Genomic DNA, 20,717 nt, shown 5'->3' with positions numbered 1-20,717 from the left:
ATCGGGCAATGGGAACGGGGCACCGGGCACCAACACCAGGCAAAGGGGTACCGGGACCTGACACCGGGCAATGGGCACCGGGACCTGACATCGGGCAATGGGCACCGGTGAAAGGCACTGGAGGTCAATGATCCAAACACACCGGGAGCAGCCAGCCCGTGAGCTGTGCGTGCCGCCCCCCCCCCCCCCGTCCCACCGGCACTACCGTCGCTGTGCCCCGGTGACAGCGGTGCCACCGCACGGTTCACCACGGGGGGAAGGGGGGGGGGGCTCCCGCCGCGGCGGTTCCCTGATGCAGCGGCACAAGGGACCCCTGCGGCCCCCCCCTCGGTACCGGCGGTGCGGAAGGGGTTAAGCGGCGGGGCCGCCGCACGTCACGGCCGGCCAGGCCCGCGGGCGGCTGAGGGGGCGGATCGGCGTCAGCGGCTGACGTCAGGGCCGATGGCCGCCGATAACCCCCCCCCTCCCGGCACCGGCAGGATGCGGCCCCCGCCGGAGGGGTCGCGGGGGGACCCGGTGCCGACGGGAGGTGATGGTGGCGGATGAGGGCACGGCTCAGGCCACAGGGGACACCGGTGACAACCAGGACAAGGCTGGGCCCCCCCTCGCAGCCGATGGAACCCCAACCAAAGCCTTGATTAAAGCCCAAATCAGCGCCTTTCCCTGGGGCTGTCCCAGCCCCGGTGCCGGTGCCCCGGGGGGGTTGGGCCCGGGCTCCCTGTCCCTGTTTCCGCTGCAAGCCCATCATTAGGGAGCGGTGCGGCCGGACCGGCAGGTTCTGGCGTCCCGTCCGGGCACAGCGATGGATGGGGACCGGGGGAGCAGCTCCTCCTGCCCCAGGGCATCCGTCCCCATCCGGTGCGGATGCACCCGTGGACAGGGCTGCCTGCACCCCATGGGGATCCATGGATGTGCTCCTGCCTGCACCCCCATCGCAATGGGGCTGCAGCTGGATGAAATGAGAACCAGCTTCAGCTGAAGGTGCTTTAATCAGTTGCAGGAGGAACGAACCGGCCCCAGGGCCTCCCTGGAAGAGCGGCTGGCCCGTGGCCACGGATGCGAGCCATGAGCCATGAGCCATGAGCCGCGATCCACGAGCCGCGATCCACAAGCCATGATCCGTGCTCCGGCTGGGCCCAGCCGCCAGCACCCACCAGCAAAACCCCACCTCTGCCAGGGTCACAACACCCTGTCCTCATCCTGCCGCCTCCCCCCCATCGCCACTGGTGCTCATCCCACGTGTCCCTTGTCCCCAAACCGGAGTCACCACCGGTGGTGGCAGCTCGATGCCCGCAGCGAGGCGGCAGCTTCATTTTCTTAATGAGCATTTAATGAGGGCCGTGATTCAGCCCCTTCTGCCCCCCGGGAGGGCACAGGCGTGGGGAGCAGGAGCGGGGCGGTCGCTGCCCATGGGGCTGGTGGCAGTGCCACTGTCACCTCGGCTCGGGGACGGAGCTGCTATTCCCGGCGGCGCCGGGCACCCCCTGAGTCACGCTGCGCTTCCCACCTGCCAGCCGGGATATATTTACCCTGGAGCAGGCGGTGAGGGTTTGGGATGAGCCCGTGTCACCGCTGCCACCACCGGACCTCAGCCACGCAACACCAGGGCCACGGGCACCAGAGCATCCTTGCGGCAGGACCCCGCGCAGCTCCCGCTCTTCCCATGGGACCATTCCCAGCTCCTTGATGCTGGTGGTGCCTGAGCCTGCTTCAACCAGACAAGGTGTCGCAGCACTGCTGGACACCCACAGCCTCAACGCGAGATGCCCACACGCCACCATGGGTGCACCCGCATTGCCCTGCTCCTGCATAAAGGGAACAAGGGAGAGCGGTCGCTGTCCCGGGATGCGCTCCGTGGGCTCGGGGCTCACAGGGGAAGCTGCCTCTTAGTCACTGCCGCAGGGAGAGAGAGGAACAGAGCAGGGAATACAAGGACTCAGCGGCCACCAGTGCCCGCCCCCAAAAGCCAACCCCACATTGGTCCCAAGGGGCTGCAATGGCCCCGGGGGCCTCAGACAGTGAACCCAGGCACGAAAAAACATCATCGTTATAAAAAAAAAACATAAAGAAAGGAGGAAAACACGAGGGGGAGGGGGAGGAGGAGGAGGAGGAGGCTTTGACGTGTATTTTTAGTTGCTTAGCGCAGCCTTCAAGTATTTGGGCAGCCACTCCCTCCGCGTCACAAGCGGCTGCTGGGGAACTATTCCTGTGCTGAGGCACTGGAGCCATGAGTCACGGAGCCACCGGCACGGCCACGAAGGCACCGGGAACAGAGACAGGGCCACGCTGGCCCCCATGGGTCCTAACCAGCCGGGTCCTGCCGGGCTGAACACCCCCCCCCCCCCCCAGCCCTTCCTCCTCCTCCCTGGTTGTGGCTCTCATCTCGCTCCTCCCTGGTTTGTTCTTGGCTTGCTGTGGTTTTCCAGCAAACAGCAGCCCCATCCACTCCGTTTTGGGGCAGAAAGCCCTAAAAGCACAGGCAACGGGGGCAGCGCTGCCCATGCTCAATGCTGCTCGGACAGAGCCATCATCCCCCCCATCCCGCTGCTGCACAAGGAAGATCGTCCCCCGCTGGCCTTCCAGGGGTGGAAAAAGGAAGGGGGAGGCTTTAGGAAAGGCTGCAGGAGCCTGGGCTTGTCATTAAACAACAGCAGAACCTCAGCAGCTCCCAGGCCCGAGCCCAGAGCTCCAAGCAGGAGATAAGGAAGACTTGGAGGACTCTGCCCTGTTCCTAAGCCAAAGGCCCCATTGTTGCAGGGCTTTATCCAGCCAGCGCTGCCGCTTCCTCATGCACCAGGAACACGGGGAGGTTCTGTGGCTGGAGGGACTCGAAAGGGAGGCAGCAGGTTGGGAAGGGAAAGTCTGACACAGGGCTCGGGCCGGGCTTTGTTCAAATGCCACCCGGGCGTTGATGGTGAGTTTCCAGCAGGGAGGAGGACACGTGTGCCCCATTCCCAACGCCTGGAAGCGGCTCCATGCAAGCCCATCTGCTTGGGGGGTTGCTGCTTACAGCAAGGGTTGATGTGAGGCTGGGGTCCAGGGGGGCTCAGCACCAGTACAGACAGAGAGGGAACCGCTTGGCAGAGGTTGGTTTATTCCTGCTTACCACGGAGTTCTAGAAACAGTAAAAAAATAAGTCTATAAAAGCATGTTCCTCCTCGGAGCAGTGGCAGAGAACAGGCTCCAATGGGGGGGGAATCAGGTGTGCAACCCCCCAAAACAACAGAAACCACCCCAAAACCTCTTCAGAGCAAGTCACAAGATCAGCTTTCCCCCTAAAATTAAGCTTTTTCACCCATTCAGGGGGCAGAGGCAAGGCCAGAGCCTCTTTCTTCCCCACATTCCATTCCCGTCAGCCAGGATGTTTTGTGGGTGCGTTTTCCTCATGGGACCCTGCGGCCCCGTGGGCTGCAAGACGGGAATACCCTGAGCTGGGAATTCCCAGGAGCTTCCCAAACCTGCGGCTGGGACACGCTCACAGCCTGGCCTGTGTCCCCAGGGACTGGAAAAGGAGGAGAAGAGGAGGTGGAGGGAAGGGAATCATCAGGTGTTGGGAATGAGCTGGAGAAATCTCAGCGCTCGGGACTTTGTGTCACCGAGTTTGCAAAGTGTGTGGGGGGAATAAGGGAAATAAGAGGGAAATAACAGAGTTGGGGACACAAACATCCCAGAAAAGCCTTTTCCATCCAAGGGAACTTCCCTCTGAAGTCAACTCAGCCACACGCTCACTGGGAGATGCTCATTTATCACCAAGTTCTCTTGGGAACAACCCCTGAAGGCCAAAGGAACGTTTGTCCCGAGTCCTGCCTTAAGCCATAGGAGGGAGACAGAAGGGACTGGCCAGGAAGAGAAGCAATCAAGAGCTTCCAGGTTGGCTGTTTCTAAACCACCCCAAACCCTTAAGACTACTCACAGAAAGATACAAGGGCCTGGAGTTGGGTGTTTTCAACCCAAAGCACTCCCGTCTGGTACAAATGCAACGAGTCTCAAGTATAAAAAGAAAGATTCCAGACCGTCCAGAAGGCGTTTGTTTGCCTTTGATCTGGTACCACGGAACAGGATCATCCTTCCAATGAAACTGGGGAGCCTGGAAAACTAAAGTATTTTCACTCCTAGGAGCAGCAGAACCAAAGCTCCTGAAGCGGGGATGGGGCAGTTTAAGTAAATCCAATGATTTGCCTACTACAAGGAGCAAATAACTCCACTTTTTACCACATGAAATTGTGAGAGGGGCTTCCAAAGGACATGATTTGGGCCCGGCTTGATGGGCAGAAGAGGAGGAAGGGGACACTTTTGAACACATGGCAATCCTGAGGTGGAAACCCCATGGGCATCGCAGCCCCGGCCCAGCTCACTGCTTTGCTGCTTGTCTGCCTGGCTTTTTCTCCTGCTGGCCTCTTCCGGTGCCTGGGATCCCTCGGCCACGGCCACCAAAGACACCTATGGGGCAGAAAGAAAGAGCAGGGGGTAAGAGCATCACTGCAACGTCTCCCAGCTGCCCGGAGCTGTAGTTATCCATGTGCTCCCCTCTTTTTCCAGCCTTAGAAACAGGACTTTTACATCTCTGCCTTCTCCATTCCACAGCCTGGATTTATAAGGTGCATCAATGGATTCCCCCTCCTCAGCTGTACCTCCCTGGTCTGTTCCCTGCCCTAGAGCCGTGCCCTCACCCTCTGTTGAATCAACTCCTGAGAAATGGATCCATGGAAGCAGCAGTGTTTTAAGAGCAGTGGGATGAGTGGGTTCTATGTGTGTCCCCTGCAAGCTGAAACAAGGAAGGGGGGCACTTGGGTTGGCTGCAGGAGCTGCCCTGGGACCCACCGCTGGGCCCCCCTCCCTGCAGAGTCACCCCAGCCCCACAGCAGTGCCAGGCACTGACGCTGATCTCGGTGCTCGAGGGGCTCTGGATCCACCCAAGCCCACGAGGCAGAGCCCAGAGGAGACCCAGGGCAGGCACCAGGCACAAGGGCTTCTCCAGAGCCCTCTGCTCACTCCATGGAGGGGACATGCCTCAACCAGAGGCAGAGGATGACTCCTAACCCTGCAGTGCTGGGGATGCTCCCAGTGAGGCTGAGCTAAGGCTGCCCCACTCCTAGCTTTGGCAAGCTGAGAAGTAAAAGCCAGAAGGATTCCCAGTGTCAGGAACAATAATCCTTTCAAGCGCGTGCTCAATTGCAGCTTCCCTCCTGCCTGCTGGCCTCCCAACCAACGCGTCCTGCCTTTCTTTTTCCCCCTTCCTCTCCTCATGTCTCACTAATGGGAGCCAAAGCTTGGAGCTAATTAGCAAATACCAAAGCTTCCCTTTAACATATTCCATCAGCACATTGAGGCTGCACATCAGAGCAGCAGGGAGCTCCACCTCCGACGGAGCCAGGGCTCTGCTCCGCTCTCCCAAGGTGGGTATTTCCACAGCAGAGAAAACAGAGCAGGCAAACTGTTTGTCCAAGTAACCACATCCAAAAAAGCTGCTCTGCCAAAGGGAGAAAGGGAAGGAGGGGGAAAGAAAGGCGCCTTCAGCTTTGTAAAGGTCACTTCTATGTGCTGGGAGCTGCCAGGAGGTCCCAGGGCAGCACAAGGCTCCAGGGTTTTCCCCTCCCCAAGGTCCTTGGATGGCCCCAGGTAGTGCCCAGCTTCCCACTGGGATTCCTTGCAGAGGTGGCTTCTGAAGGGTGCTCTGCAGAGACCTCAATCATGGCTCAGGCCTCAAGGCTCCTTCCAAACCCCAGCATCTCCCAAGCGGCGTTGGAGCAAGGGAGCACACTCAGGATCTGAAGCTCCTACTGCAGGCTAAGCCTGGCCCAAGAGTGACCCCAGGGCTGAGCGACGTGACCACAAAGCGAATGGCAAGGATGCGGCAGGAGGGGCGAGCAGGCAAGGAGAGGAACAGCTCTCAGGCTTCCAGCAGGGCCATTTGGGGAGGAAAGAACAACCCATCCCTGAGGTGAAGCGCCCCGAGCTCAGCTCAGCCCAGGAAGTGGCACAGGGAAGGAAGAGTTTGCTTTTGTGACCTATTTCTTCCCGAGCAGCGACCTCCCCTTTGATCAGAAGCACGAGTTCTTCACTCGGAGCAGCAGAAGCACAGCCCCTGGGATAGACAATAAATCAACCAACAAGGCAGGAGATCCAAAGCACCATTCCGATGGAAGCTGATGGGTTTTTATCAGTGCCACCGTCAGAGCTCAGTCTGTTTCCAAACAGCAGCCATTTGTTCCCCTCCCTGCCTCTCTAAGCTAAGAGAGACCAGGCTCGTCGAGCCACGCTCCCAAACCAGCCAGGAGGGGTAGGAAGAGTCAAGTTCAGACTCTCTTAAGCTCCTGCCCAACCCCAGGAACGAGGGAGGCACATCCCTGGCACGAATCCTTCCCTGAAGCTGCCTCACAAGCGAGGCAACACACATGAACTGGACCAGATCCTGCACTGGAGCGGCTCCAGCTTCTCCCAGCCACGCAGCTGGGGTTCAAGCTGGGAAGCAGGAGCCGTTCCTTGCCCTGAAAACCAAAGAGGAGCATTACCTCGTCCAGCACCTCCAACACCACGGCCCTTCTGTTGCTTCTGCTGTTGCATCCCACCACGGCCTCTGCCCTTGGACACCACCTCCTCTTTCACCATGTCAATGATCTCATCGGGGATCCGCAGGTATTTAATGGTGCTGCCACGAATGTAGCACTCTGGCATCCTCCAGAACTTGTCTCCATCCTATTGGGGAGCAACACACTGGGTTACAAACAAAACCTGGGGCTTGGCTATCTACTTCTGGGGCATTTTGAGGGTTTCCATCACATCTGGAGTGTGTGAGAGCTCCAGAGACCTTTTTGGGGAGCATTATCTGAAAGCAGGAGCACAAAAGGGTGGGTTTTTCCCTCCAGAACATGCAGCCCTGCAGGCTGGGGAGGGCACTGAGCCACAAGCGGCTGCACTTTCAATTCACTGCCTCTGACACTTGCTGCAAGCAGAAGAAGAGGAGGCTGAGGAAACGAGCACCTTCCCTTCTAAGAAAGGGAATCAAAAGTGGGGCTGGAGAGGCCAACGTGGGGAGCTCCAAAAGCTCGGGTAAGAGAAACCAGAGCTGCAGCAAAGGCACGGCTGGGTTTGTCCTCCAGCAGCCCCAGCTGGGAGTCGCCTCCCTGCTGCGCTCCTCTGGGCGTGGATGGAGCAGGGAAGCAGCTCCAGAGCTGTGGGCTCTGCACCACCAGAGCAGGGCAACTGCAGCTGTGGAAAGAAGGAGCTGGTGGGTTCTTGATAGAGAAAAGAAAGTCTCCAGGTGCCCCATTATGGAGCCGGGATCTCCACACAGGGTTTGTGGGTTGGGCACCAGCTCCAGGGCTTTCCTAGGACACAACCTAGGAGGGTTTCAGCTCCCGCATCCCGGGAGCGGCTCTGGGAATAGGAACGGAGCTGAACAACAACTCGGCTGCCCATGATGTCAGTGGGAGGAGGGACAGGGACCCGCCTCGTCCCGCAGCTCCAGCAGGGGCTGGCTGCAGATGGGATGGCTCCAGCCCAGCCTCAAGCAGCAGCATGTGGAAGAGGCATCTGCGGTGTCTCCGAGGAGCAGCAGCAGGAACGCCTCGTTCCTGCTCTCCTGGGATGAAACGGTTCCACGCACACACCCCAGGAGTTATTTGGGGCGCCTCAGCCTGCCCGGGCAAGTCCTTTGCACACAAGACAAGGCAGAAGCAGCTCCCTTCCAAGAGACACCCGCCAGACCCCGCCCTGCCTCGGGCCCGCCCGGCTGCTCCTTGGCTCGGGGTAAGGGAAGGGACGGAGGAGGCTCCTCCGCTTCCTCGTTCCGGCCTCCCCGCAGTAAACAAGCGCCTCCCGGCCGGGGCCGGGGCTCGCCCGCCGCTCCGTGCCATCTAGCGGCCAATCCCCACCAGTGCCACCAGTACCAGCCCCGGAGCGGCTCCAGCTCCCGCTTCCACCCGGCCTTTGGAGGCGTTCGGGTATCTCAAGGCGGGCAGAGGCTGCCAGGATGCCTGGAGATCCCTGCGGCACCCATGGCGCGGGCACAGGGAAGGGTTTGCTCCCGTTTTCCATCTCTTAGCCCCAAAGGTTCCTCTCAAACCTTGCTCAAGGGGTGGTTCACTGCATCAAACGCGCCTCTGTGCCCCAGCACTGTCATAGAAGCATGGAATGGTTTGGGTTGGAGGGGACCTTAAAGCTCATCCAGCTCCAACCCCGTCACGGGCAGGGACCCCTTCCCCTCGAGCAGCTTGCTCCAAGCCCCTGTGTCCAACCTGGCCTTGAACACTGCCAGGGATGGGGCAGCCACAGCTTCTCTGGGCACCCTGTGCCAGTGCCTCAGTACCCTCCCAGGGAAGAGCTTCTGCCTTAGATCTAACCTGAACTTCCCGTTTCAGTCTGAAGCCATCACCCCTTGTCCTACCACTACAGTCCCTAATGAAGAATCCCTCCCCAGCATCCTTGTAGCCCCCTTCAGACACTGGAAGCTGCTCTGAGGGCTCCATGCAGCTTCTCTTCTCCAGGCTCACAACATCAGCTCCTGGGGGTTTGCAGAGAGGTTTTCAGGAGCACGAGGAGCTCTGCCAGGCTCTCGCATCCACCCAGCTGCTGCTCCTCTCAGCAGACACCTGGCAGAGACAAGACCAGACACTTCTGGCTGAGGTCAAAGCCCAAAACACTGATCACAATCTTCGGGAGCAACTCTGGCCAAGGGCAAAAGTACCAGACAGTGCAGAGCAGGGAAACAACAGCCTCCTCTGTTGGGGAGAGTTAAGAGGAGCAAGTACATCAATTAAGCACAGGGCTTGAAGCAGACTTTGCTTCTCAAACAGCACGTGATGGAAGAGGCTCCATCCTTGCACCCATCTCAGCACGGGGCCTCCAGCCCTACGCTGAGAACCCTCTCACAGGGGAAAAGCTCTAGGGGAAGGTGTCCCTGCCCGTGGCAGTGAGTTGGAACTGGGGGAGCTTTAAGGTCCCTTCCAACCCAAACCAGACTGGGATTCGATAGCTCTAGGAGAGGCTCACAGAGCATTTGTGTGCCGTGGACAGCGCTGCCCTGCAGGAGCACACCGGCCTTTGCTATGGATGCTATAAACCACCCACGGTAAACACGGCTTTCAGGCGGAGGCCCCGCGGGGCCGCTCGGGGGCCGGGCCTTACCCGGGACGTGCAGATGACCTCCCGCAGGTTGATGTTCATCCAGTTGTCGCAGCTCACCAGGTGCCCGTTGTACGTCTCCCCGTTCTTCAGCTCCACCAGCTGCGGGACACACGGGTCACGGCGCAGCCCCGGCACACGGACCGGTACCGGTGCCGCTGGGGCCAGGAAGGGGAGCGGGCCCGGGGCTGGGCCGCGCTGCCGGTACTCACCATGGGGTGGTTCTGCGCCGTCTTCAACAGGGACAGGGGCAGCTGCGGGGGGAAGAGAGAGGCCTCAGGTACCGGAGGGGCCCGGGGCGGGGCAGGGCATGGCCGCAGACTGAGCCGGGCCCGCCGGGCCCTCCCACCCCACGGTCCCGGCCCCGGCGCCACTCACCATCGTGCCGGAGCCACCGCCGCGCCGGTCGCTGCCGCTCAAACCGCCCCCGGCCCCTCGCGGGGCCAATCAGAGCGCGGCGCTGCCCTGGCGAAGCCAATCAGAGCACCGCGCGCTCACAGCGGAGCCAATCAGAGCACCCACGGCATACGGCCGCAAAGCAACACCACGACCGTTCCGGTCCGCGCCTTTACGACAGCGCCGTAAATAGAGGGGGTGGCGGGCGGGAGGGAAGCGGTGGCGCGCCCGTTTCCCGTTACCCGCGGATCCCGGTTCGTGCCTTTTCCACCCCCCCACCTTGGGTCGAGCCGGAGCTTCTTAGAGCTCCCCCCGGAGGGCACCGCTCAGCGGTGAAGAAGCTCCAGGCCCAGCCCCGGCGCGTCTCCCCGAGCGACTTCCGCGCTGTTGGCGGAAGTGCTGTGTATGGGCCGCTCTAGGCAGCTTGGCGGACCGCACTCTATGGTAGTGGTGGCGGCGGCGGGGCGGAGCGCGCTCGGTGGTGGCGGGGCGGGGCGGGGCGGGGCCGGGCGCTCAGTGCGGGGCGGTGACGGCGGGACGGGACCGGAGCGCGATGGAGAAGCCGCGGCGGGCGGTGGTGGTGACCGGTACGGGGGGAGCGGGCCAGGCACGGGGGTCCTGGCAGAGGGGGGGGGCAGCCCTCATGGAGGGGGGTGTGGGGTGAGGAGCGGGAGCGGGGCTGGGGGGAGCTGTGGTTGGGTTCGGTGAGGGGCGCGCAGCCGCTGCCCCGGTGCTCAACCATTGGGGGGGGGAGGGTCGGGACCCCCCGTTCCCAGTCCCTGACCCTCCCCAGGGGTGCGTGGTTGGGGGAAGGAGGGGATTGAGGCTGCGGAGGAGTGGGGAGAAGCGGCGGGGATGCGGGAGGGGGCTTGTGCTCTCCGGCCGCCCCATCCTGAGCCATGGGCGAGGGGAAGCCGGGACCGCGCTCAGCCCCCGGGGCCCGGGGGAAGGATGCGCAGGGGAACGCGAGGGGACGGGAGGCCCCAGCGTCGCAGGCGGGAGCTTGTCAGGCTCCTTTCCCCGGGGTACAAAGGGCGCCGGGTTGATTTGTGGGGCAGGCAGTGCTGTGACAAATGGGGATCGCGGAGGGGGGAACTATTGAGGGCTGGGGTTTGAATGGGCGAGAGGGGCTCGCTGCCATCGCGGGTTGCGCTGGAGGCTGAGCGGCTTTGCAAGGGAGCGCTTGGAGAGGGAAGGAGCAGGTGGCAGATCCCGGCTTTGGGAAAGCCGGGATCGCTGCGGAGCCGTGACTAAACAGAAACCCGGCGTCAGTGAATCAATCCCCTCCTGCGTGCGGTGCTTCCCCTGCCTCCTGCCCCGCTGTGTGCGGGGAAGCCTGTTCCTATAGCGCAGCGCTGCTCCTCGGGTCTGCCCCTGGGGGATCATCTCCTGGTGCTGTCACACTGGGCTCCCGTCAGCTGCAGCGGGGAGGATCGGTGCTGGTCGGGCACGGGGTCTGGTTTAGGAGTGGGGAAGGAGCTCATCCCATCGGCATCCCTGCCGCTGCCGTCCTGAGCCTTGGAGGGCCCTATTGTGGATGTGGAGGAAGTCCTGGGCATGCTCGCTGGAGTTCCCTGCTGCTCACAAAGTTGCTTATACCGGGAGGATCCAGGCCGGAGATGAGGCAGAGGAGCAGTAGCCCACGGTGGTGCTGGTGCCCGTTCACTTTGGAGCAGGAGGGCTCCGTTCTGTGTGCGGGCACCTGTAGAATTCCAGCCTTCCCGTGGCTGGATTGTTAGGAGGAGCTGGATGTGTTTGGATTCCATTGGGTTCAGGCTCTCATGGTTTCTTTAGCAAGGAGCCTTTGCAGGTCCTGCTTGTGCCTGGACGTCACTGACTTGCAGAACCACCCGAGAAGGGGTTCAGTGCTTGGACTTGTTCACCTCTGCTGCAGTCGTAGCTTGTCTTGGGAACACTGGAGGTTTGCTCCCAGGAAAACCCCGACGTTTGGATCTTGTGGAAACCTTCAGCACGTTCCTTTTGGGCAGATATCGACATGGGTTTGACTGTTAAGAGCCCCATGAGCGTGGATGAGCCTACCCCGTGCAAACCCTGCGTGCGGCGTAACCTCAGCCCTGCCATTGAGAGCAAATGGAACGTTTCCATTAATGTGTCACATAATATTTGTGGTCCCTCTCAAAGCCTTTCAGGAGTTAGGCACAATTTATGTCTCTTAATGGCATGAGGCTCCCAGGGAAGCTCTGACAGTTCAGATTAAAGCGTATCGACGTTGTGCCCAGATGAATTGCCCAACCTTTGTGTGCTTGCTCAGGAGGAGATGTTGGGGGTTACTGGTTAACTCTGAGTTGCTCATTAGGAAATCAAGATGTGGCGAGTAAATGGCATTGATAATGTTATCATAACCTTTCCTGCTTGCTGGAGGTGAGTGTCCAGAGAGCCCGTTTCCTCCTAAGGCAGAACTAATGCTGGCAGAGATCATGGTGAAGATCTGAATAACTCTTTGAACCAGGCTTGTCTCCATTTGTGGAAGCGTTTGCTGTGGCCTAAACCAATCAGGAATAGAAAATCCAATCAGGATTCTAATTCCGTGACATCAGGGAACTTCTCTGTTTGGACCAAGTTCTTCCAAGCTGGTCAAGGAAGGGGAAAATCCACTTGCCCCAGTGTCTGCTAGGGAAAAAGGAGTTTCTTTTGAGGCAAGCTCAGAGTACAAGGTGTACGGTTCAGTCATGGCTGTGGAGGTCTCTTAGTGCTTGGATGGAAGGTAAATAAGGCTCGGGCATTAGAAGTGGGCTTTTTTTGAGGCTCTCTATACCAGGAAAGCACAGAACCATTTTGCACCTTTCACTTGAGTCAAACCTGTTGGGATGACTTCACCACTGTGGCTTTTTCCTTCTCTTGCAGGGTTTGGTCCGTTTGGAGAGCACGCTGTCAACGCCAGTTGGATTGCAGTTCAGGTAACCCTCCACGTACCTCTGTTTGTGGCAAGTTAAACCAGAGAGCCCTGCTGATAACATCCCCCTTCTGGCTCTGGTGTGTGGCTCCTTTGGAACTTGTCTTCCCACTTTGTTACCTGTGAGCAGCTCGCTCCAGATGGTCAGGTGATGTTTTATTCACTACTCCAAAAGCAATCCCTGAGCTAGTAGAACGTAATGGGATAGAGTTAGTGTAGCTCAGGCAAGGAAGGAATCTGTAGGCTAAGCCCCGGGGTTTGGAAGCTGTTAAACAGGGCAGGGAGCTGGGCTCTTCCTCTGCCCTGAATAAACAACCCCAGGAGAACTGCTGTGCTTGTCTCTCAGCTGGAATGGGGGAGCTGGTTAACCTTTAAGCCAAGCCTCATCTGCAATGAGACTTTCCCCTGGTAGCCTGTGGAGTCAAGTGCACTGCAGAGTCAAGTCCACCGTGGGTCTGAGGACTCTGACCTGCCCTTGGCTTCTTCCCCTCTGTTCCTTCTGCTTTTGGTGCTGGGCTGCAGCAGGCAAAGCAGGAGGCATGGGGTGGCGGGGACCAGGTGGTGTTTGTCCCTCCGGATCCAGCCTCCTCTCTGCTGAGGAGCAGCACGGGATGCTCCATCAGTTTATGCCACTTGTAGCTGCACATCTGCAGGAGCATGTTCATCCTGCACCCCAGCAGAGGCGAGGAGCAGAGCCAGACTCCTGCCAGAGGCCCAGCTGAATGAAGGAGTTAAGGTCACTTGCTGTAAAAGCATTACCTAGGGCCAGTGCTGCCACATTATCCCCTTCTTCCTTATTTGTCACTTCTGGCTGCGGTTTATGACAAAGCTGCTGGGAATTCAAGGGTACCTTTTAGTACAGTTGTCCAGGGAATTAGATCTATTTTTCTCCCCAGCACATCTCTCTTCCCTTCAGAGCTCAGAGATTAATATCTTCTTTAGAATGCTTTTAAATTAAATCACAAACTCTAATCAATTACAGTCAACTAACGTCCAGATGTCTAATGGGGTGGCTGGTACAAGAAGAAACCTTTGCCTCCCAGAGCCTTTTGGAAATGAATATATCCGAGTTAGGGTTTGCTTGGTTTAAGTTTGGGGGGGGAAATGCAAGTATATGGGGGGAAAAAATGGCCTGGTACTGAAATTGAGCAGCGAGGCAGCTGGATTTGGTCTGTTCTTACTTGTGTGAACCAGCTACTTTTATTCTAGGCGGGATAGACAAAAGGGTGTTGTGCTTGTGGAGCAGGAAGAGTGGTGGCTGCTGTGATGGCGCTTGCAAACACACACCTAATGTTTAATGTCACTCCTGCAGCACGGCAGCTCGAGGCACTGGTGGCTGCTCAGCTGAGGGCTGAAGGCACCACGTGCCTTTCCCATTCATTTTTAGGGGCTTGGGGGTGTTTGGAGAGTCTCAAACCGGAGTCAGAGCCTGTGCTTTGTGCTGCCTTGGAGCCCGTCTCCCTCCCGAGTCCTGAGCTCCTCACTAAAGCCCAGCCTTCAGGCAGCAGCGGGGAGGATTTTGCCTTCCCTCACCCTGCTCAGCCCCGAGAGGCCCAGACAAAAAGGAACAGCATGGCTTTGAGCGCAGGCGAGTTGGGCATTGTGCGGGTTTCAGACGGGGGACTTCATGGAGCTGAGGGGACACAAAGGCGCGTCTGCGCGCCGGAGCCCCAGACGCTGTGATCTGCATCTTAATAGAAGAAAAATCAATTAAACAATCTTGCTAAATCCTCCCTTGCTCCGGGGCTGAGCTCCTTCGGCTTTATTACAGCTTTTATTGGCCCGCATCCCGAGGAAGCCAATTCCCTGCTTCTCTCTCCGCTCCTCTTCGGTGTTATTTGGCACGGACGCGGGGTGTCTGTTCCTGCCGACTGCAGCGGGCTTCCAGGAGAGCTGCTTGCCTTTGAAAGCAAAGGGAGTTTCACACATGGGTACCTTCGATGGCAGCCCTCGCAGTGTAATAATGGGGAGGTGTTCGGAGATTTGGGTGCCTCAGGGAGAGATCCCCTATAAATTCAGCGGGAATAACAACATCTTTCTGCTCTGTTTTTCCCTGTTAATGTGGATTTTCTGTCCCACGATTTCCTTTGGAGGAATTTCCTCCGCGGCAGTTTTTGCTTGGGAAGGACCTTCCTTTCAAGGAGTAGTTACTGAAACGAGCTTTTCTGTTCATTTTCCAGCCTCCTGGGTGTAACTTAGGTGTAGACACAGGTGGACTGTGAAGCAAATGGGCTCCTGCCTTCATCCCCCCAAAGTGCTGCTGGCTGAGGAGGAGGAGGAGGAGGAGAGAGGTCAGGCTGCGCTGTGACATTACTAAGGACAATTGCTGTCAGGGTGTCTAGACAGACCTGATAAGGATATTAAAGGCTCACAAAGGCGACCATTGTGGAGGGGTCAGGGAAGCGGGCAGACGCGTTCGGGTTGCTGTGGCTGTCAGGTATACAAGGGAATGAGTTGTCTGGGGGCCAGTGGACATCTTTATTATGGACTGGAAGCAGCCAGTGCTGTGCTTGGTTAAAGGGAAGATGTGGGTTTGTAAAGCTGGGGTTTGGAGCTGTCACTGTGGGGCTGAGCCCAAGGTGTCTCCTTTGTGCTGCCAGGAAAAGTTTCTGCAGTGAAGCTCATCTTAAGGAGCTGTTTGATGCTCTTTAGGGCCGTGATGATGAATTCCCCCCTATTAACACTGGAGATCTTCCTAAAGAGACTGACTTGTATTTGAATGCTCTCATTTGTAAACCAGTTGACGTCTTGAAGGCAGATCTGTGCAAAAGACATGTGGTGAAACATCACTTAGCATCCCTCTCTGGTAATGGATGTCTGCGTATGCCAGACACTAATCAATACAGCAAGCCTTTAATATCAGCCTTGCCCTCGGAGCCAGCACAAGTGATTTATCACTGCTGTTGCTCATGTCTGCTGGTCTGTGGAAGTCTTCCTCTTGCCTTTGCTGCTTTGGTTGGCTTAAATCTTGCTCCACCGGCCGTGGGCCTTACAAGTGGGATGGGTTTTCTTTACCCAGTAACGAAACCACTCGTGCTGACAACTACAGACAGAAAGGATATTGAAGTGCTGCTCGGGTTTAGATAGGGGAGGTAGGAGCGTAACGGGGAGGTCCAAAACCCTCAGCTTGTCCTCTCCTTTCAACTGGCTTTATTGCAGTGTAAACCTAGGGCAATACGACGTTGGAAGGGGAGTGAGCTTCATTGCACTTAGCTGCGGTGCACTCTTTAGCCTGAGGTTTGCATCATCTCTGTGTGCAGGAAAAGAAAGCCTAAGAATTGCATGAGAGAGCTGCTCTTGGCTCTGCTCCCCGAATCCGCACCTCCAGGAAAGGTAACTTGATCATTCAAGACTGTGTTGAAGAGGCCTTTGCTAGTTTGCTGCCTTCTCTGCTTGAGATCCATAAGAACAACCACGGGGGTTTGTGGCTGTGGGAGGAGCAGGTTCTGTCCTTGCTGTGCCTGCAGCCCCTTTGATGTAAGCACAAGGAATGGCTCCGTGTTCCCGGCCTGAGGAAGCTGGTGTTTCCAATTGAATGTGTTCAGGAGGAGGAGAGCAGCACCAGACAAGGAGCTTGTGCTGTGGGTGAGCTTCTAGCCTGGTCCCTGGCTCCTCAGGTTGAGTTCAGCCGATGGCTTTGGTGAAGAACCTGTGTTTTTCCAGAGGCTGGATCCTTCCCTTGAGCCCTCCGAAGTTTGGGTTTGATGGCTCAAAAAGGTTGATTTCTGATCAAGTCCTGGTGTGGGCTTGACTAGTAACACCTGAAGTATCAAGGGAGCAAGTCTCAAACTCTTACTGGGGTGTGCTGAACCTGAGGCCAAAGAAGAACAAGGCAGAAGTATCCAGGACCATGAGGGAAGTCGGTGTTGGGATCAAACAGGGGGGAAAAAGGCCTTTCCTCTTGCCTCTGGTTTTAAAGGTATTAAACTGACCCTCTGTGTTGTAAAAGGTACAAAGGGAAATGGGCCAAGTTTATTGCCTGGGTAGTTGGGATGTTTTTGAGCCGTGGCTTTAGTTAAGGTTATAGGGGGAGAACTAATTCACTGCGTTACTTGAACCACTACGATGGTGACAGCTCATGTTGCAAAATGAAGTCAAATATATCAGGTAAATAGGTAAAAGCAGCAGTGGAAACGGGCTGTCTTGTATTCCAGATCCTGCCAAAAGGAGAGTAAGGAATATGCTGAGGAGGATGTGCCAGTGTTGCTTCCGTTTCTCATAGAGGAGTGTTCCGTGGAGCCTGATAGACACAGAGTCACAGCCTGGGTCTGCTCTCCCCTAACTCTGAGAGCTCCTCACCTGGAAGCAAACAGGAATTTGCTCTCCAGGTCATCAGACAGAGGACAAATTAGACAATGTAATCCTCCCAGTTTGACTTCTCCCTGCAGGTACCTAGTTCTTTCAGTAGGTGGATAGGAGGAGCCAAACCTTTCTTTGAAGCGTGGCTGTTGCTGATAACCATCATCACTTCAATGTTGATCTCTTTGTTAAACACACATCAGAGCAAAGCAAACGGTCCTGTGGGTGAAGACTGTTCCTGCAGGTGCAGAGGTGCCTTTGTTGTTTCCCTGTTGTCTTGAGGTTTTTAACCGTGCTGTTTCCGAGGGGATACAGCCCGCAGTGTCAGCTGGTGTTAGTCCTTCACAGCAGGCTCACTGCACCATTAAACCTTCCAGGAGTCTCTGTCCTCTGCTGAGCTTGTGTCTGACCATCTTGGCTTTGTTTCCTGGTGTGTTTAGGAGTTGGAGAAGCTGGGGCTGCGAGATGACGTGGATCTGCACGTCTATGAAGTCCCAGTTGAATACCAGACAGTGCAAAGGCTCATTCCTGCACTATGGAAAAAGCACAGTCCACAAGTGAGTGAGCAGAGGGAGGAGGAGAAAAGACACAGCAAATGGGTGAGATCTGTCCCGCTGACAGCAACGAGCAGAATGGGAACTCCTGTTTCTAACACGTGTTCAGGCTGGTGTCCCTTTGTCGTGAGAACATGTGAATTTGTAGGGTTGGAAAGCTCAGAAGAGAGCAGTGCATTAATGGGAGCAGTTGGTGTGAAGGAGCCACTGGAAAGGGCTGTGGAGGCAGCTCGTGTTGGGCTGTGCCACCAGTGGTCAGAGGTGCCCACGTTCACCTTAACCCTGAGTGAATCCCAGCTTGGGCCAGGAGGGGGTGAAACAAGGAGGATGGCTCTGGATTGGACCCATGAGTTCACTGCTCAGTGACTCATTACCATGATACACATGCAGCAACCCCCAGTCTGTACCCGGGGATAGCGGGCGCTGGGTTTCCCACTGACTGCATCGTGCTTGATCTGACCTGGTTCTTTTCTCTTGCAGCTGGTGGTTCACGTGGGTGTTTCGGGTATGGCTACGACCGTGACTCTGGAGAAGTGCGGCCACAACGTGGGTTATAAAGGCTTGGACAACTGCCGCTTCTGCCCAGGCTCTCAGTGCTGCGTGGAAGGAGGCCCCGAGTGCATCGATTCCATTATTGACATGGACACAGTTTGCAAGAGAGTCTCAGCGCTGGGGCTGGATGTCACGGTCACTATATCGAAGGATGCTGGCAGGTACGGGATGCCAGTGAGTGTGATAGAGTGGAAAGTTCATCCTCTTCTGCTCTTGCAAGACCTTCTCCTGCAGCCCTGGTCCAGCTCTGGGGCAGCAGCACAAGGGGGACATGGAACTGAAGGAGTGGGTCCAGAGGAGGCCATGGAGCTGCTGCGAGGGCTGGAGCAGCTCTGCTCTGGAGCCAGGCTGAGAGAGCTGGGCTGGGTCAGCCTGGAGAAGAGAAGGCTCCTGAAGGGGAGACCTGAGAGCAGCTCCAGTGCCTGAAGGGGCTGCAGGAAACCTGGAGAGGGGCTTGGGACAAGGGATGTAGGGACAGGCCAAGGGGAATGGCTTGAACCTGCCCGAGGGGAGACTGAGATGAGCTCTTAGGCAGAAGCTCTTCCCTGTGAGGGTGCTGAGGCGCTGGCACAGGGTGCCCAGAGAAGCTGTGGCTGCCCCATCCCTGGCAGTGTTCAAGGCCAGGTTGGACACAGGGGCTTGGAGCAAGCTGCTCCAGTGGAAGGGGTCCCCATGGCAGGGGTTGGGACTGGATGAGCTTTAAGGTCCCTTCAACCCAAACCATTCCATGACTGTGTCCTGCAGTTTTCTCATTGGATTTGTCACCTGGTGCTAAATAAGCCCTCTCCTTGTGTTTCAGGTACCTCTGTGACTTCACTTACTACACGTCCTTATACCAGAGTCGCGGGAGGTCGGCTTTTGTTCACGTGCCTCCTCTGGGAAAGCCCTATACTGCAGAACAGCTGGGTCGGGCACTACAGGCTATCATAGAAGAGATGCTGGATGTTTTGGAGCATTCTGAAGACAAAATCACTTGTCAGCATGAACACTGAAAGTGGGCAGAAGTTACCCTAGTATTGCACTTCCAAATCCTTCCCTGCTCCTGAAGTAACTGGGGAACCGGCCTGAAGCGTGGGGACCCAAGAACTGGAGACTTCAAAAAGGAAAATCCCACTCCTAGAAATGGACCTTGTCTTTCTTTTTTTTCTCTGTCAAATGTGTGCATTTCAGCCTAGGCAACAAAGGAGTCAGAATCTTTTCCTGGTAACACCTGCAACCCCTCATATGCGAAGCGACTGAAGTGTGTGTGCTGGGCTTGATGCAGAGCGTCTGGCAGCCGAGTGACAGCTACCAACCAGTGTAACCCAGTGCAGATGGAAGGGTTCTCACCTGAACTTGGTGGTCAGGTGCAGGGAATTGATAACCCAGTCTTCTAATGACTAGTTTTTAAGTTGAAAGGTTTGCTTTTGTTTTATTGTGGGGTTTCTCCCCCCCGCTTTGGCCCAAGTGCTAGGTTATGCTATAAAGAGCTGGAATGGTGTGGGATTGTCTGTTGGACAACAGCGCTTGGTGGAGACGAGGAATCTTGGGAATTGCTGAGATGGAAAAATCCTTCAGGCACTGACTTCTTACCCCACATTGTCCAGATCCTCCCAGGGTCCTCTGTCACGTACTGGTTAACCGGTACCTGCAGATAGAAGGGCCGTGCTTTGGGTTCCTTCTGTGGCGGAGCAGGAGTTGTCTTTGGCTTTGTTTCTCATACACAAGGATGAGCATGACTTGGCCAAATACATCCAAATGTCTTTTTTATTCCCTTCTCAATGCCAGTCCTCAGTTTATTCCCTTCCTTACTCAAGTCAACGTATACCTCCTGTGCAAAACACCTTGTGTCATCTGTGTATGAAACAAAGCAGTAGTGGTGAAATAGCTTTGCTAAAGGCCACTTTCTCCACAGGAGACCTTCACCCTCCACTTGGTGCTAGCTGTTCTTTTGAAGGCAAAGGTTGAGTAATTGATAACTTCCTTGGTTATACATTTTCCTCCTTTGAAAGGTTAGAAGAGTAATGTTTAACTTCAATTCAGCGTCCTCGCCTTGAGTTATTAGGGGCATGAATATGCAAACGTGCTGACTGGGAGACATTCTGCCAAATCCCAGCTAAAATCTGAAGCCTGCTGTCTGTAAACCAGAGGCAATCGGTTGAAAATGAGGAATTCTGCTTCGGATGAGTTTTCCAGGCTGGTTCTTAATGTTTCCCTCCCAGTGAGAGGGTACAGAGTGCTGCTTCTTGCATGAGCTTTCCCAGGAATTCACTGGCAGGTTCTAAGCAGGACTGGTTGATGCAGGTTTGCTGCCAGATTACACGGCTCCAGTGAAGGATGGATGATGGTGCAGTGGGAACAGGCATCGGTGATTGATGACCCACTGAGGGGCCATTTAAATGGTCTGTGATTTGATCCTAATACTCTTACAAATACATATATGTATACATATATATATACCCCCCCCCCAACATTTGGAATGCCATTATCTTTACTTTCTAATTAGGAGTGATCCTGCTCTAGTATCTCTCAGTGAGAGCTGCCATTAACTTGCTGTTTTCCAGGAGAAGTCTAGCGACAAAGGGAATAGATACCACTTCTTGCCACCCTGCGGAGGGGACCAAGGCTTCTGCAGTTGGAATACCTTGGCTGTTGTGAAGATGTTGGGATAAACTGTTTTTTTTTTTCCCAAGGAAATTCCCACTGGATTTACTGTACAGGCTTTTCTGAGCAAAAGGGTTTGCTTTCAAAGTCAAGATTCTCTTTTGCACTCAGATGCGAGGTAGCGCTTGTGGGCTTGTCAGCGGGCAGGCAGGCTTTCTGGTGAGTCATTTATTCTGTTTAATGCTTTGTTGAGATATGGGTGGCTTTGACATGGCTTTTGCCAATAGTTGAGCTCC

General features: G+C 56.4%; 3 protein-coding genes across 5 annotated transcripts in view; 1 reads left to right on the top strand and 2 right to left on the bottom strand.

Moving 5' to 3' along the window:
• ISYNA1 (inositol-3-phosphate synthase 1) overlaps positions 1–20,717 on the bottom strand; it is a 146,713-nt gene that overhangs the window by 93,317 nt on the left and 32,679 nt on the right. The window lies entirely within an intron of this gene.
• On the bottom strand, positions 4,184–9,666 carry LSM4 (LSM4 homolog, U6 small nuclear RNA and mRNA degradation associated). The gene is made up of 5 exons (XM_061474774.1): positions 9,502–9,666; positions 9,336–9,377; positions 9,127–9,225; positions 6,513–6,696; positions 4,184–4,440 (listed from the first exon to the last, which is right to left on the bottom strand). Exons 1-5 carry the CDS (start codon positions 9,502–9,504, stop codon positions 4,352–4,354), a joined length of 417 nt encoding a protein of 138 aa, XP_061330758.1. The 5' UTR covers positions 9,505–9,666; the 3' UTR covers positions 4,184–4,351.
• PGPEP1 (pyroglutamyl-peptidase I) lies at positions 10,024–19,568 on the top strand. 3 transcript variants are annotated; one of them, XM_061474755.1, is made up of 5 exons: positions 10,024–10,106; positions 12,385–12,437; positions 17,173–17,289; positions 17,767–17,999; positions 18,638–19,568. In XM_061474755.1, the coding sequence occupies exons 1-5, from the start codon at positions 10,073–10,075 to the stop codon at positions 18,828–18,830; spliced, it is 630 nt and encodes a 209-aa protein (XP_061330739.1). In that variant the 5' UTR covers positions 10,024–10,072; the 3' UTR covers positions 18,831–19,568. The 3 variants fall into 3 exon arrangements, with proteins under 3 accessions (XP_061330739.1, XP_061330737.1, XP_061330738.1); XM_061474753.1 differs by lacking the exon at positions 10,024–10,106 and adding an exon at positions 11,124–11,850; XM_061474754.1 differs by lacking the exon at positions 10,024–10,106 and having other exon boundaries at positions 11,124–12,437.

Source organism: Pezoporus flaviventris, unplaced genomic scaffold (assembly GCF_033815535.1).
Source record: "Pezoporus flaviventris isolate CSIRO_AGI_PZ_B2104156 unplaced genomic scaffold, CSIRO_AGI_Pfla_v1 ptg000080l, whole genome shotgun sequence".
NCBI classification, from domain to species: Eukaryota; Metazoa; Chordata; class Aves; order Psittaciformes; family Psittacidae; genus Pezoporus; species Pezoporus flaviventris.
This window is presented reverse-complemented; position numbering and strand designations above follow the sequence as displayed.

Bases quoted from the DNA above. Each gene is read 5' to 3' on its own strand.
- PGPEP1 (XM_061474753.1), top strand. From the start codon at position 11,760: ATGAATTGCCCAACCTTTGTGTGCTTGCTCAGGAGGAGATGTTGGGGG. The intron at 11,851-12,384 runs GCGAGTAAATGG...CTTCTCTTGCAG, and splicing joins CATTAGGAAATCAAGATGTG to GGTTTGGTCCGTTTGGAGAG. The intron at 12,438-17,172 runs GTAACCCTCCAC...TGGTGTGTTTAG, and splicing joins CCAGTTGGATTGCAGTTCAG to GAGTTGGAGAAGCTGGGGCT.
- LSM4 (XM_061474774.1), bottom strand. The intron at 9,226-9,335 runs GTGAGTACCGGC...TGTGTCCCGCAG, and splicing joins CGGCGCAGAACCACCCCATG to CTGGTGGAGCTGAAGAACGG. The intron at 6,697-9,126 runs GTAAGGCCCGGC...GCTCCCCAATAG, and splicing joins AGGTCATCTGCACGTCCCGG to GATGGAGACAAGTTCTGGAG.